At 45.4% G+C, this 17,123-nt stretch overlaps 1 protein-coding gene across 8 annotated transcripts in view; it reads left to right on the top strand.

The window, feature by feature from the left end:
• Window positions 1-17,123, top strand: part of GAPVD1 (GTPase activating protein and VPS9 domains 1) — an 80,831-nt gene that overhangs the window by 39,845 nt on the left and 23,863 nt on the right. For 2 of the 8 annotated variants that reach the window (XM_056541196.1, XM_056541193.1), the window contains 9 exons: window positions 2,933-3,084; window positions 5,288-5,417; window positions 7,148-7,273; window positions 7,376-7,549; window positions 12,547-12,687; window positions 13,395-13,529; window positions 13,746-13,865; window positions 15,081-15,233; window positions 16,464-16,825. In XM_056541196.1, coding sequence (XP_056397171.1) covers window positions 2,933-3,084; window positions 5,288-5,417; window positions 7,148-7,273; window positions 7,376-7,549; window positions 12,547-12,687; window positions 13,395-13,529; window positions 13,746-13,865; window positions 15,081-15,233; window positions 16,464-16,825 — 1,493 coding nt within the window. Of the gene's footprint in view, window positions 1-2,932; window positions 3,085-5,287; window positions 5,418-7,123; window positions 7,274-7,375; window positions 7,550-12,546; window positions 12,688-13,394; window positions 13,530-13,745; window positions 13,866-15,080; window positions 15,234-16,463; window positions 16,826-17,123 lie in introns of all 8 variants that reach the window. The other 6 variants (XM_056541195.1, XM_056541191.1, XM_056541198.1 and 3 more) reach the window with 5 other exon arrangements.

Here is a 17,123-nt window from a genome sequence, read left to right as displayed (position 1 = left end):
GCATAGGTTAGTAATATGGCACCATATAGAGCACCGTATTAAAACCCTGAGGCTTAAAGGGGAACTCCGGTACTGTACTTCTTACCCCTATCCACAGGATCTCATGTGCTCTCCCCATACTTCGTTGCTTCGTGTGGTAGTCACCACACTAGGCAACCACCGCTTAGTGCACGGAGCTGTGATGGAGCAGTGGTCGACACGTCCCCTCCATATATCTCCTTACATCCATACAGCATTGTATTTCCGGCCCCCCTGGAGATGCATGGAAGGGGCATGTTGACCACCACTCCATCACTGCTCAGTGCACCAAGCAATGATTGCTCTGTGCGTGAGGTGAGCTTGGGTGCCGGGCAGGAGATCGCGGCGGTCCCAGCGGTCATCCCACCCTTGATTAGAAACGTATCCCCCTATCCTGCAGATGGGGGATAAGAACTTCAGTACCAGAGTTCTCCTGTAAAGGGTTACTCCGCTTCCCAGCGTCCAGAACATTGAGTTCCGAACGCTGTGTGCGTGCTTCCGTGTTCACGCCCGCCCCCTCTTGACGTCACGCCCCATCATGTGGCATCACGTCCAGTCACCTCAATGCAAGTCTTGCGTATCATGTGTTTTCCCATAGACTTTCATTGAGGAGGCGGGCCCTGACGTCACGAGGGGGCGGGCGTGAACACGGAAGCCCGCACACAGCTTTCGGACCTCAATGTTCCGGACGCTGTGGAGCGGAGTAACCCTTTAAAGTGTTACTAACCACTCATCTTATTCCACACTATGGTGCTATTTTACCCTTTTGGTGCCACACCATGAATATTGCTCTACATTTTAATTCCTATACAGTACATGGCTGTCTAAACAGTAAAATCTCTTTAGCATTCATCCTAAGAAAAAGCCTGGTATATGTCCACTGCGCTGCCTGGCATTCACCTTGGCACGGCTCAATCTATGTGGAATGGCAGGGGTGCATTCTTCTTGTCAAGTGATTTCTGACAGGCTTGGTCTACATCTGGTTTCCCTCTTCTGAAGCTCTCCATTCCAGCAGCACAAGTGTGAGGTCTTAGTCATGTGCCTGTGTCCATGATGATGTGTCATTTATATATTCAGGGCTGTAACTATATGTGGCCGTATAGGCATTTGTGTCTGTGTCTGATGTTCGGTGCCTGTTAGAGATGAGACGAACTTACAGTAAATTCGATTCGTCACGAACTTCTCGGCTCGGCAGTTGATGACTTAACCTGCGTAAATTAGTTCAGCTTTCAGGTGCGCTCCGGTGGGCTGGAAAAGGTGGATACATTCCTAGGAAAAAGTCTCCTAGGACTGTATCCACCTTTTCCAGCCCACCGGAGCACCGGAAAGCTGAACTAATTTATGCAGGAAAAGTCATCAACTGCCGAGCCGAGAAGTTTGTGACGAATCGAATTTACTGTAAGTTCGCTCATCTCTACTGCCTGTTAATAGTCCTTAGTGCATTTACATCAGACCTTATGTTTTTACTGCATTGGTGTGTGTGTGTGTGTGTGTATTCTTCTTTTCTTCGTTGACATTTTATAATGGGGCATTCATTATTAGAACTGCAGAAAACATAGACACGTTGCTAACTCACAATTGGTTTCCCTTCTACGGGGATATTCCCATATTCTAATATTATGACCTACCACAGTCCTGAGCAGGACCCTCACAGTGGACTGCAACACCACTCTCTAAGACAGTGTTTCCCAACTAGGGTGCCTCCAGCTGTTGCAAAACTACAACTCCCAGCATGGCCAGTCAGCCTTTGGCTGACTGGCCATTCTGGGAGTTGTAGTTTTGCAACTGCTGGAGATACCCTGGTTGGGAAACACTGCTCTAAGTAGATGGGCTGCAGTGTCTTGTACGGTGGGTGGCCAGAAGCATCACTGGGTCCTGGTAGTCTGCCCCCTGCTGGTCTGACAGCATTGTTACTATTTCATAGTTGTATATCCTTCTTCTTCAACTGGCATCAATTATAATATGATGGTTAAAATGAAGGGTTGTACTGAGCTATTCTATACACTAAACATATATGAAAGCAGAAACCTAGCGGAATAACTGTGAGTGATTAAAATGAATAGATTTTAATGGAGCATGATGGATCTTTATGGGTCAGTTTTTAGATTTTTCATTGATCCTGTAAAAGCAGAAGCCATGGCAGCAGTGTGAAGAGCCTTAGAAATTAACCACCAATAGTTCCTCCCAAACCAATGTTTCCCATCTTGTGGTTATCCAACAGTCTCAAAACTACAACTCCTACCATGCCCCCAATAAACCTCAGCTGTCAGGACATTATGGTAGTTGTAGTTTTGTGACAACAGGAGAGCCACAGGTTGGGGAACATTTATCTATATCATCTGAAGTATGACTAAGGCTGCATTCACACCTCTTTTTGTACATGCCGGATCCGGCTGGGGGAGGGGCAAATCGGGCCCCACGGTACCCCAGCCGGATCAGCCCGTGACTCCATTTACTTTAGTGAGCCGACCAGAGTCAAACGGTGACTCCGGTCGGCTCAGTTTTGACCTGTATGCGGTTTCTTGACCGTACCTAAAACCGTAGTATACTACGGTTTTAGGTCCGGTCCAAAACCTGATACGGGCCAAAACTGAGCCGACCGGAGTCACCGTTTGACTCTGGTCGGCTCACTAAAGTAAATGGAGTCACGGGCTGATCCGGCTGGGGTACGGGAGCGCCTGGTTTGCCCCTCCCCCAGCCGGATCCGGCACCCGTATGTATAAAACGAGCTGTGAATGCAGCCTTAGATGTGTTTCCTCCACGTGCTGAAAAAGAAGAAATGGCTTTTCTGTGTCCTGAGGGTATTGAGAAGTGAGCTGCGTGGACTGTGGTGCTTTGTGGATATTCATCATTTCACATATAATAGGTCAGAATGATGAAAAGTAAGTAGTAACACTCCGTATGTTCCCTGCAGTCACCCGCAGCAGGAGCAAAAACAGCCTCCTAGAGGCAGAACACGAGGGGGCTCCCCAAGACAACGTGCCGGAAGACCAACCTGAGGAGGTGCTTGTAATCTCATTGGGGACGGGGCCACAACTCACACCGGGAATGATGTCTGAGAACGAGGTAGTCACCATTTCCCATTTTATAAATTTGATTCAATTGTAACACTGGTTTTTCTTCAACAACTATTTTTATTGAATTTTTTTAGGACGTAATGTCACATATATCACAATAGTAACAATAAAATAGAGCCACCGTCATATGGAAAAAAAAATAGGTGTCCTAACCTCTGCAAAGGTATCAGATAAAATAGCAATAGCATTTGCAATAGACTGTAAAAAAAAATATATTATGTTACTAGAATACGCCAAAAATTTAGAGTATTCTAGTAACATTGTTTTTCAATAAATAGGAAGAAGCCATATCAAATTATTAAGGCGGAGTCCAACCTTAAAGGGGTACTCCGCCCCTAGACATCTTATCCCCTATCCACCGCTGGGGACCCCCGCAATATAGTAAGCAGCACCCACCTGTAACTGCTTCCGGAAGCGATGGAGGTTCTCTGGCTAATTCCTCCCGACCACAGGGATGGAAGATCGTGACATCACAACTCTGCCCCCGTGTGACGTCACGCCCCGTCCCCTCAATGCAAGTCTATGGGAGGGGGCGTGATGGCTGTCACGCCCCCTCCCATAGACTTGAATTGAGGGGGCGGCGGGACCCCGGCCATCTGACATCTTATTCCCTATCCTTTGATATAGGGGATAAGAGGTCTAGGGGCGGAGTACCCCTTTAAGGGAGCCACTCTTTCTAGATGATTCCAGCTAGTCGGGGTCCCGCCGCCCCCTCAATGCAAGTCTATGGGAGGGGGCGTGACAGCCGCCACGCCCCCTCCCATAGACTTGCATTGAGGGGGGACGGGGTGTGACGTCACACGGGGGCAGAGTTGTGACGTCACGATCTTCTGTCCCCGTGGTTGGGAGGAATTAGCCAGAGAACCTCCAGTGCATCCGGAAGCAGTTACAGGTGGGTGCTGCTTACTATATTGCGGGGGTCCCCAGCGGTGGGACCCCAGCGATCTGACATCTTATCCCCTATCTCCTTTGGATAGGGGATAAGATGTCTAGGAGCGGAGTGGGAGCCACTCTTTCTAGTCTTATAAATTATTATATATATATATATATATATATATATATATATATATATATATATATATATACACACACACAGTGTTTCTCCGAAAATAGGACCGTGTCTTATATAAATTTTAGCCCCAAAAAACACACTAGGGCTAATTTTCAGGGTAGGGCTTATTTATAGTAAGGTATGCACATTGAACAACATGGCGGTTCCACGGTATTTACCCCCCCCCCCCCCCCCATTATCATTATCATCATGTGAAATGCGTGAGCTGCGCATATCACATGATGATAATGGGGGGGGGGGTGTAAATGCCACCCAACGTCCCTAACCCCCCCCACCCCTGCCAGTTTATCAGCCCAGCACTGCACCCCACAATCCCCCACATCGGGGTACTGATCATTTGTCACCCGCGAGCGCAGCTTTTCTCCCGCCCCCCCCCCCCCCCCCCTGCCAAATAATTATCAGCCGCTGCGCTGTATCTATTCCTGTGCCCGGGCTGCAAATATTAAAAAGCAATCGTTAACTTACCTTCGTCTTCCGTTCCCCCATTGCTAAGGCATCGGCCTCATGGTCCCTCCGCTGTTCTTGCTGCTTCCTGGTGTTGTGACGTCTCAGAGCCTTCAGCCTATCACCGGCCGCAGCGATGTCCCGCCTCGGCCGATGATAGGCTGAGCCGACTGTCATGTAAGAAGCTGTCCGGCGAGCGAGAACAGCGGAGGACAGCGAGGCCGGTTCCTTAGCAACGGGGGAACGGAGGACGAGGGTAAGTTAAAGATTGCTTTTTAATATTTGCAGCCCGGGCATTGTCTAGGTCAGTGGTCTTCAACCTGCGGACCTCCAGATGTTGCAAACACTTGCAACATCTGGAGGTCCGCAGGTTGGAGACCACTGGTCTAGGTCTTATTATCGGGGTAGGGCTTATATTGCAGCCCACCCCGATAATCCGGCTAGGGCCTATTTTCGGGGTAGGTGATAGTTTCGGGGAAACACGGGGGGATATATATATAATACACATTTTATATTACAGTATTGGAAACCTTAGCATGGTAAATGTAACAGGCAGCCCTATGAAATGCACTAGAATATGTACATACCTAAACATCAAGACACGTGCCCTAGTTTCCTTTGGTTATAGATCAATGCAGTTTCATTTTACATGTTTTTATTTTTATTTTTTTTTAAGGTTCTGAACATGCAACTTGTGGATAATGGACAAGCAGATGTTCCTGTGGATGACACAAAGCTTCATGGAAAACCTGACAAGACCCTGCGCTTCTCTCTCTGTAGTGATAACTTAGAAGGCATTTCAGAAGGTGAGGGATTTTGCTTTAAAGGGGTTTTCTGGGGTAACATAACTGTTGGCCTATCCTTGGGATAGGCCATCAATTTCTGATCAGCAGGGTGCCAACACCTGCCAACATCAGCTGTTCGGTGCGTACGCAACTTAGTGGACGGGGCCAGAAATATTTGTCTCAGTTGTATGTGTAGTGGTGGTGCCATGTTACTACAGCTCAGTCCTCATTAACTTGAAAGGGAGCTGCAGTAATGCGGCGGGCCAGAAACGGTTGTCTGCGTCTCTCCCCATTCACTGTGTAGTGCGGACACGGAACAGCTGATCAGCGGCGGTATCTCTGAAGATAGGCCATCAGTCATATTAGCCCAGAAAACCCCTTTAAGGCTTATAAGTTATTTCATGACTTTTTAAGGCAGACCCAACCTTTCCTTAAGATGGGAGAATACTGTATCATGGGTTTGGGCCAAAGTTCTAGATAAGACACTGATCAGCAGAATTATAGGATGCAGACCTATAGTTTTAAAGAGAATTTTCCTGTGGGAACACTTGTTAGATCAATTGGATGTGTGGTTAATGGGGCCCGAACTGCTGGCCCCTATGATCAGGACTGTCCGTACTTTCCTTTCTCTATGGGAAATATTGTTACTGCTCCCTTAGACTTCCACTGATGTAATTTTCATATTCCATAAATAGTGCTAATGGGAAATCTGATAAATGTTCACAGTATATCAGCCACTCTATGGGTATGGGGAGTAAACAATCACGGTACCCACATAACACTCCCATGTGCATGTACAGGAAGAGAGTATCCAGGGCTCTTAGTTATTTATTGATTTTTATCCAACCCAAATATTTGGTGGCCAGAATTTACTGGCCCTTATTTACTGGCCCTTGTTGTGTAGGTTTCTTTATGGGTTTTAATTCCCTATAATTTATTTTCCACGTTATTTAATAAGGTTTCCCTACATTTTGCTTTTTTACACATGTTCTGATCTGTCTGGTTTTCCTCAGCTGAAATCCACCACATTTTCTGTGGAAACCTTAGTAAATATGTTGGGCTTTTGTGAAAATGTCAGGAACACGCCCCTTTTTGGTAACACTCCCCCTTTTCCCGACTGCCACGCCCCTTTTCCGAGAGTTCGTAGGGGTTTTTCGATTCTGGCGCAAATTCTTACGCAGACAGAATTTCTGACACAATGCGCCACAATCTGGCGCACAACCCGACAAAACATGTCGGGTTTGCAATAGTTAATGAGGGCCACTGTGTGTTTTATATCTGAAATTGAGTCCTGTTGGCAGATTTGTGGACTTTAAGCTTTTGTTATTGTATTTCTTAAGCGAATGAATGAAGTGACTTATGCTATATAAAGGGATCTGTGATTATATGAAGTGATTACCCCGTAATCAAAAAGTGTTGTGATTAATGGGACCTCCACCAAGTGAGTGAAGATTGGGAGAACCTTGTCCCCCCCCCCCCCCCCCCATATTTCAATGATAAGTCAATGGGATGTCCTATGCAGAGCACCACTACATTCAGCCGGGGAAGGGGGGCACAGGAACTCAGTTCTTCTGATTGGTGGGGGTCCCAGCATTTGGACTTTAACCAATCGGAGGCTTATCACCTATCCTTTGGATAGAGGGGGTAAGTTTTGATTATGGGGAAACTTGTTTAAAAACATGACATTAACCTTTACTATAATTTGGCTGTCAATTCAAATAACATAGAAGAAGGAAATATGTCCACACCAGGTCCCTCAAACCGATCCAACTCTGTGTCCTCCCTGGATCTGGAAGGGGAGTCTGTATCGGAGCTGGGTGCTGGGCCATCCGGCAGCAATGGGGTGGAGGCACTACAGCTACTGGAGCATGAGCAAGGTAAGATTTTAGTGTCTCATGTATATCCTGTTAAAAAAAAACAAAAAACTATAAACTGTATGAAATTGGGTATAACGTTTAACATGAACTTTCCCCATGCAGCTACCACGCAGGACAATCTTGATGACAAGCTACGCAAGTTTGAAATTCGGGATATGATGGGATTGACTGAAGACAGGGACATCTCCGAGACTGTTAGTGAGACATGGAGCACAGACGTTCTTGGCAGCGACTTTGATCCCAATATTGATGAAGATCGGCTGCAAGAGATTGCTGGTAAGAGAGAAAATACGGACTTCGTCTAGTTGTCTGCTTTCAGAAAGCTACTTAATATGGGCTTAGCAAATAAGGGGATATCATTTTTTCCAACCACCCTTTGATGACTGGGTCTTCCTGGATAAAAATGGTTATTAGGCATAGGTTCCCTATAAGCAAGTGAAATTAAATTATATATTATATATATAAATAAATTATAAGTATTACCGTATTTTTCGCCGTATAACACGCACTTTTTCTTCCCCAAAACTGGGGGAAAAAGTCGGTGCGTCTTATACGGCGAATACACCCCTATCGCGGCGGTCCCTGCGGCCATCAACGGCCGGGACCCGCGGCTAATACAGGACATCACCAATCGCGGTGATGCCCTGTTTTAACCCTTCAGACGCGGCGATCAAAGCTGACCGCCGCGTCTGAAGGGAAAGTGACACTAACCCGGCTGTTAGGGACCGCAGCGATTTCACCGCGGCGGTCCCGAACAGCCCGACTGAATAGCCGGGTTAGTGCTTACAGGACACCGGGAGGGACCTTACCTGCCTCCTCGGTGTCTTCTCTGTTCAGGGATCCCCTGTATGGCCGGCGCTCTCCTTCCTCGTCATCACGTCGTCGCGTACGTGCGTCAGCGTGTGTAACGATGTGATGACGGCGACGGAGAGCAAGGATACCCGGCTGGCAGCAGAGATGTTCCGGAGCGACGGGGACACGGCAACAGCGATGGAGCGACATCCAGGGCAGCGGTGACGGGTCCGGAGCGGCAGGGACACGTGAGTATTACCTCCTATGCAGTGGTCTTCAATCTGCGGACCTCCAGATGTTGCAAAACTACAACTCCCAGCATGCCCGGACAGCCGTTGGCTGTCCGGGCATGCTGGGAGTTGTAGTTTTGCAACATCTGGAGGTCCGCAGGTTGAAGACCACTATTGGGTTCAAAATCTTAAATTTTTTTAGATTTTGCACCTATAAATTGGGTGCGTCTTATACGCCGGTGCGTCCTATAGGGCGAAAAATACGGTAAATTGACCTTATCAGAGTTATCCAGTATAAAAAAAAAAAAAGTATCCCCTCCTGTATTGCGCCCCAGCTCTCTGCATGAAAGAAATGTGTCAACCACGGCACGAAGCAGTGGCTGACATGACCCCTCCATTCATCTCTATGGGAGAGCTGGAGAAACCGAATATCTAGAGATAAATGGAGAAGCCATGTTGACCACCACTTCGTGCCAAGGCCGACACAGTCATTCATGCAGAGAGACTATGTTCTTGGCAGGAGATCGCAGGGGCTCCAGAAAGTTAAACAGATTTGTAAATTACTTCTATAAAAAAAAAATCTTAATCCTTCCAATAATTATCAGCTGCTGAAGTTGATTTGTTCTTTTCTGTCTGGCAACAGTGCTCTCTGCTGACATCTCTGCTTGTCTCGGGAACTGCACAGAGTAGGATAGGTTTGAAGTAGGATGGGGATTTGCTTCTACTGTGGACAGTTCTCGAGACAGGTGTCCTCAGAGAGCACTTAGACAGAAAAGAACAACTTAACTTCCGCAGCCCATAAGTACTGAAAGGATTAAGATTTTTTAATAGAAGTAATTTGCAAATCTGTTTTAACTTTCTGGAGCCAGTTGATATATAAAAAAAAGTTTTTTCCTGGATAATCCCTTTAACTTTTCATAGATTTTCAATGTTGTATTGCGCAGAGAAATCGGAGGGGAGACCGCCCAGCAGACCCGTCTCCCTGTGCCCAGCTTTCGTGTTTATTTTTATTTTTTTTTTTTTTTTTTTAAACTCTAAAACACTGGGTATTTTGGAGAAAACTGTTCTGTATTTTTGTGATGAGGGAGCTATATGGATTTCTTGCTGCTGTGGTGGTTCGGGGGGTAAAAACTTGCTGAGAAGTATCTTTAATAATATGGTTAGTCTGTGTGTCCTATTGTCGTTTCCCTATTAGTGTTGTTTTTGCAGCTGTTGTAGACGTCCTGTGATTCCTTACTGACGTCACTTAGGATTTCTCAGCTGATAATATGCAAGGTCATGAGCATTGTGTACTGAGCGCTATAAATTACTTTAGGGAAGTGCAGGCGACATTACGTCTTGTACTACTTTTACTGACTGTGTGGTATCATTTAGCAGCAGACTCCCTCTAGTGTCTATTGTACGTAATTGCATGGTTACATGTCGATAACTTATGCCAACATTTACCGTGGAATCGTAGCTGTGGGTCTGTTGAGTTTACTAAACTGAACATAGTAAACTAGGGACTACATACAGTCACTTTCCTACACGTTATGGCCCAGCTTTATCAAGCTTTGTGAATGAAGAACTGGAGTGATTTTTTCCCACAGGAACCAATCACAGCTTCGCTTTCACTTTACCAGAGCGTGTTAGCTGTGCTGTGATTGGTTGCTGTGGAAAAATCACTCCAGTTTTTCCCTCACAAAGTTTGATAAATCTGGGCCTATGGCCCAGATTTATCAAACTTTGTGAGGGAAAAACTGGAGTGATTTTTCCACAGCAACCAATCACAGCACAGCTAACACGCTCTGGTAAAGTGAAAGCTGAGCTGCGATTGGTTGCTGTGTTCATTTTGCAGACAACTCTCCAAGCTATATTGCTCTGGCACCACTATTTCCTTAAATCACTAGAAAGGAAACAAGAGCTAGCTGAGCAATACATGCAAGGTCTGAAGCGGACGTGCGTCAAATTCGAGCAGTAGATAGCAGTGCAAACATATCCAGCTGAGACCCAGGCTGTCTTCAGAACTTCGATTTTGTCTCTTCATAGAAAACATTAAAACATACATGGAGATGTGTAGGGGAGCAGGAGTACAGGTAAGGCGGGGGAGGGGGGCAAACAGGGGCGTGCTAAAATGGTTTCATGCCGGATCAGCGCTTCAACAGAACCGTACTGACGTCAAGATGTATATGGGTTGCTTTGACGATGTCTGCTCTGTTCTGTCTTTAAACATACCTCAAGGTAGCTTTGATCAGAGCCTGAACATACGCTGGGATATTTTGCGGTAGGACAGTCTCAGGCACGTTTTATGTGGTTGTGCCTGCTTCTGTCCTCAAGGTCGGCCATTTTTTGCTTTCAGAAAGGTAACCTCATCCTCTACCATATTATGTGCGTCAATTAGAGAATTATGGGAGTCTGCAAAGTCCCCAAATTTCCCATCTATGTGGTTCACTCTGCCGCCCAGATCAGCGATTTCCGTGCGTAAGGGATTAACGCCTGCATAGCCAGCAGCATAGAGCGGTTTTGAAGCAGGAGCATGTCCTTCATGGCAGTGTCCGTCAGTGGAACATCAGAGACGGGTAAAGTGAGAAGAGTGTCCCCCCTCCAGGTCATCAGTAAATGCCTGCGCTGTATGCGTTAGAGAGGAGGGTGAGACGCAGCGCCTCTCCAAGCAATGTTTATGTTTAAGCGGGCTCTGGGAAGGCGATGGTGACGGCGAGCGCGAAGGAGAGGTGAGGAGAGGGAAGCTGGTCTGCACTTACCACAGGGCCCGTAGCAGAGGAGGCCGGAGAGTTCCCCCCAGCCTGGAGTGTTCGATGGGGAGACGCAGGTCCCGGTCTCCGCTGGCAGAAAAGGGACTGATGTCTCTCTGCGGAGGTTCAGAGCTGAGAAGTTGTGCTGTGAGTGAGGGGAGGATGTGCAGCCGGGAGATCCCCTCCTGCGGCCATTTTGGGAATCATCCGGGTGCCTGGTAAAATGAAACTTTAGCCAGTTTCGCTTGATGAGCCGACTTCTTCCTCGCTGTAGGGAAGTTCCGACACTTGAGGGTGTTAAAATCAGCTGTCTGGGTGCTAAAATTTGTCGCTACAGACAATGTAGGAGCCGGAGCTCAGCTCACGTGTGCATTCAGCTAGGCAGCCAGGCCACGCCACCCTCCATGTATGTTTTAACGTTTTCAATGAAGAAATAAAATCAAAGTTCTGAAGACAGCTCCATTCTTCTTCTCTGCTGGATATGTTAATTTTGCAGGACTCAAAAGAACAGCAAACTTGCTGAATACTAGTATATATTTTTTGAAAATTAAATGATTGTAGTCACTAATAGATCGGAGCGAATCTACAGTAAGACTCATTGTTATCGGTCATCGATCCATTTAGTCTTGTAAGTGTCCAATTTCTATGAGAAGTCTGGAGCGGAGACTTAAATGGATTGACTGCCAATTCATTAGATTCTGGTTTGGTAAGTCTTTAGATTTTCTCCACTCTAATCACTAGTCGAGTGTCCAGTCCCAACTGAGAAGGCCCCCGGCCAATACACCAGGATGTACATCAGAATATCTTTTTTCACAGGTTGTTGACATATACCACTGATGTACTGGGGAAATGAAGTGTGAATCCAGCCTTACAGACATAAATCACAGACTATGGGGGAGATTCATCAAAACTTGGGCAGAGGAAAGTCGTCCAGTTGCCCATAGCAACCAATCAGATCGCTTCTTTCATTTTTGAAAAGGCCTCAGAAAAAACGAAAGAAGCGATCTGGTTGCTATGGGCAACTGGTCAACTTTTCCTCAGCACAAGTCTTGATAAATCTCCCTCTATGTGCTGAGATCCTGCGTGTGCGCAGGGATTGTCCAGAGATCTGCGCAGGTGTGCACGAGATCTCTGCATGTAAAAGCTACGTTCAAAAGAGGGAGAACATATTTATTAGGGGGTGTGATTCAGGGAAAAAATAAAAAACAAGATTCAAAATGGTGTTTTATTTTAATTTTTCTAGGTGCCACCATTCCAGATATATCGCTAAAAATCCTAATGTGTAAATAAAGGACTTTGGTGTACTTGGGACACCAGTTACCATTTTAAAGTTCTTTTTACCCATATGGTATGTCCAGGGGACATGGCTGGTTCTGTGACCAAGTGCCATCTGTGCATGCTCATTTTTAATTGAAAGAATTGGGATGCACAAAAAAACTAAGTGAGCATGGTTGGTGGATATCCTATCATTCAGACCCTACCTTTATTACAATATATTTGTGACTCCATCTCTTTCCAGGTGCGGCTGCAGAAAATATGCTTGGTAGTCTTCTTTGTCTGCCTGGCTCGGGCTCCATACTACTTGACCCATGTACTGGATCCACCATATCAGAGACCACCAGTGAAGCATGGAGTGTAGAGGTCCTCCCTAGTGATTCGGGTGAGTCTCCATATTAGGTATCAGCCTAGCCTGCACAATATGTGTATCTGCTGATCATTTCTGACCCATGAAAAAATGTTATGTCTGTGTAAAACATATGGACCCGAATCTTTATAGGATATTCGCAAGCATTAGATTTATTGCAAGAACCTTTGTCGTAACAATGCCGCTGTGCATGTCTCTGAATGATGCTTGCAGACATCCATGCACGTACTGCCGCAACACTTTTCACAAGGAGTGGTCCGGCGAAAATTAACTTATCCCACAGGATAGGGGATAAGTAGCTCATCTGACTGCTGCACCCCCCCCCCCCCCCCCCCCCCCCAACCCCTCCCTGATCTCCAGGACGAGACCCTGGCGCTCTCATTGAGAAGTGCGTGTCGTCTACCGCTAGAAGGCACATGCTCCATTCATTTCCATGGGAGCGCTGGTGATGCCAGAGAGCTGTACTTGGGCCTTTTCGACGCTCCCATAGAAATGAATGGAGCGCTTGCGGGCTGCAGTGTTGGATTCCCTCCCAGTGGTAGCAGGGGGCCCCAGCGGACAGACCACCCACGATCCTGTGGATAGGGGATAAGTTCATTTTTGCCGGAGATCTCCTTAGTCCAGTAGTCCGCTGCAGCAGCTTATCATTGTTTTGCATCTTGATAAGTCAGTCTTTATGGATCAACTAAACTTCTTGATGACACAGTATCCTTTTTTCCCAGAAGCACCAGACTTGAAACAGGAAGAACGACTGCAGGAGCTGGAGAGTTGTTCGGGGTTGGGGAGTACATCTGATGACACGGAGGTGCGAGAGGTCAGCTCCCGACCCAGCACTCCAGGCCTGAGTGTGGTGTCAGGTAAGATCCAGTTTCACATATCCCAGTGTACGGCTATGTTCACAAAATTTCCGTTCGGACATTCCACTGACAGCAGAGCACCCGCAGAACATGCCAGTGCTAATACGGCTCGGAAGTGCGCTGTCTCATAGACGGCAATGGATTTACTTGTGTACTCCACAGATATTCTTTGATACAAATACATGCCTGATCTTTTTTTTTCTTTCTTTCTTAAAGGAATCAGTGCAACTTCTGAGGACATTCCCAACAAGATAGAAGACCTCCGCTCTGAGTGCAGCTCCGACTTTGGGGGAAAGGATTCGGTGACAAGTCCAGAAGTGGAGGATTGTGTTCACAGTAAGTGCTATAGTTCACACTTTTCTTACATTGACAGCTATTACGAGCAATAGATGAAACTGGCTCTATATGTTTTAACAATTTACTTGGTGTCTTGAATAATGAGTACACGGTAGGGAACTTTCATACAGCTTTAGGCTTTTCTTTAACTAAAAATAATAATGTAGTATTGAGGGCTGTAATAAGTAATTATACAAGCATTTTAATACAAACCACTTGACACATGACGTACAAAGTCTTTACTGTTATTTCTAATAGGAAAATACAATAGACATACAGAGTACAGAAATACTTTATTGTGTACATAGAATGATTGGATACACGCAGGATTAAAATGATCTGTGCAAAGATGCCAACATTTTGCTATAGTTTTGATAAGAACTAGCTGTAAATTTATAGCAGATCTATCTGGTCTAGTATGCTCCCCTGTCTAATAGATTCTAAACCTTTATATAAAAAATGCCGTGAAAGAGAGCCTCCTGCTTACACACAAGGAGAGTGAATCTGTGAGTCCTGCTAAGGGTGCATGTACTCCACATTTTCACTGTGCGGGTGTCTGATCCGGCTGGGGGAGGGGAAAAACGTGCGCTCCCTTATATAGTATACTACGTTTTGAGATCCGGTCAAAAAAACTGATACGGGTCAAAAGTGAGCCGACCGGAGTAAAACGGTGACTCTGATTGGCTCATTAAAGTCAATGGATTCCACCATGTTTTCACTGTACGGGTGCCGGATCCGGCTGGGGGAGGGGAAAACCGTGGGCTCCCGTACCCCAGCCATATCAGGCACCCGTACAGTGAAAACGTGGTGTGCATGCACCCTTACTCAAGGAGAGCCTCTAAGTCAGTGTTTTCCAAACAGTGTGCCTTCAGTTGTTGCAAAACTACAACTACAAAACCATGCTGGGAGTTGTAGTTTTGCAACAGCTGGAGACACACTGTCTGGAAAACACTGCTGTAAGTCCTGCTCAGTCAGAGCCATAAGTCCAGCTGACTCTTATGCTTTTATAGACATGCAGGATTTACAGATTTTTACTCGAAAATACTTAATATTCTTAGGCCCACTGTTGCCCCAGTTGCCCCATCTATCATACAATGCCCTTAGATAGTTTTTCTGACAAATGGCATAATAATGGGGAAAAATAATATTATGTTTGATCTATAAGATTTGTCTTGTATCCGTGCTGCTTTTCTCTTATTTGCTGTTGTTGTTCAGTGTCTTCACAGAGACCATCTGTGGACCCCAGGCAAGCAAAGACAAGTAATATGGCTTGTTTATTTCCAGGCGTTCATCACATCACGTCTCCTCCATCCCAGACTGAGTCCTTGTTAGCAATGTTTGATCCCTTAGCACCGTCATCTCATGAAGGTAACTATTGAATTATTTTATTAATATCTAGGGCTACGTTCAGACATATCAAATATGTTTACAGACATACCAAGATTTAGTGAATGGAATGTTTCCCAAACAATGTGTAAAAAATATAAATAAATAAACCTGTCCCATTGATCACTTTAAAACTAGGAGTGGTGCAGTGGCAGTTGTGCCTCATTAAAGGGGTTATCCAGGAAAAACTTTTTTTTTTTAATATATCAACTGGCTCCAGAAAGTTAAACAGATTTGTAAATTACTTCTATTAAAAAATCTTACTCCTTCCAATAATTATCAGCTTCTGAAGTTGAGTTGTTCTTTTCTGTCTGGCAACAGTGCTCTCTGCTGACATCTCTGCTTGTCTCAGGAACTGCACAGAGTAGAAGAAGTTTGCTTTGGGGATTTGCTTCTACTCTGGACATTTCCCGAGACAGGTGTCATCAGAGAGCACTTAGACAGAAAAGAACAACTCCACTTCAGCAGATCATAAGTACTGAAAGGATTAAGATTTTTTTAATAGAAGTCATTTACAAATCTGTTTAACTCTCAGGAGCCTGTTGATAGATAAAAAAATAATAATAATAATTTTTCCTAGATAACCCCTTTCATTGTGTGAACTTGTTCCTTGGAAAACAATCTCATAGGTATAGGGGAGGAAATCAACTGGTGACAGAAAGTTATACACATACATCTTAAAAATATAAAGCCTTCCAATATTTTTCAGCTGCTGTATGCCCTAAAGGAAGTTGTGTAGTTCTTTCCAGTCTGACTACAGTGCTCTCTGCTGACACCTCTGTCTGTGTCAGGAACTGTCCAGAGCAGGACAGGTTTGCTTTTGGGTTTTGCTCCTGCTCCAGACAGTTCCTGACATGGACAGAGGTGGCAGCAGAGAGCACTGTTGTCAGACTGGAAAGAACTACACAAATTCCTCTGGAGCACACAGCAGCTAATAAGTACAGCTGATAAAATGTTTAAAAAGAAGTAATTAATAAATCTGTAAAACTTTCTGGTACCAGTTGATTTAAAAACCTTTTTTATTCTCTGGAATACCACGTTAGTATAAATAGAAGTATAAAATATTATTTGTGATATGGGTAAAAGTGTAAGTAACGAACTTTGTTAATAAATTATCCACAGGAATAAAATTTGATAATGTTAGATTTGTTTTAAGGTTTCTTTATACCATTTACTGATATATATATCTCATTTATTTTTTGGACTTTACAGTGGTGCGGCCTAAAGTACACTATGCAAGACCCTCTCACCCTCCCCCTGATCCACCCATCCTGGAAGGAGCTATAGGAGGCAATGAAGCTCGATTGCCCACATTTGGCTCACATGTCTTTGTTCCCACGGACTCGGACGCCTACAGACAAAGGCACTCGTGTCCAGAGAGATTAGTGCGCAGCCGCAGCTCTGACATCGCTACCTCCATACGGCGGCCTATGAGTGATCCAGGCTGGGCACGAAGAACGGGAAATGAAGAGAGAGAGTTGCCTTCTGGTGGGATGGTATTGGGGGCATCTGCAGCGATCAATGCCTCACAGTCCTCATCCTCCTCGCCTAGTAAGGACTCCTCAAGGGGAGAGGTAAGTTATGTATCCATTAAACACTACAATAAGATTGTTTGTTTATTTTACATAACCTCTTAGTGTTCAAAGATTTACACCCAAGATGTACTGCTTGAATACGTGGCATGTAATACTGCACATTTGTCCACAATTACCACCATTCCATTACCAAAGTAGCAGCATGCATTTAGAAAGAGCAGGGCTTAACCTGCTGTTTCTAATTCCCCTGCAAAATAGACACTGCTCTATTCTTAAAGGGGGGGTGGGGGTCATCCAGGGATCAAGTAAAGGTTATACTGACTTCTGCTTTTTTGCT

Source organism: Hyla sarda, chromosome 9 (assembly GCF_029499605.1).
Source record: "Hyla sarda isolate aHylSar1 chromosome 9, aHylSar1.hap1, whole genome shotgun sequence".
NCBI lineage: Eukaryota > Metazoa > Chordata > Amphibia > Anura > Hylidae > Hyla > Hyla sarda.
The sequence above is the reverse complement of the archived record's forward strand: the minus strand, read 5'-3'. Positions and strand labels throughout refer to the sequence as shown.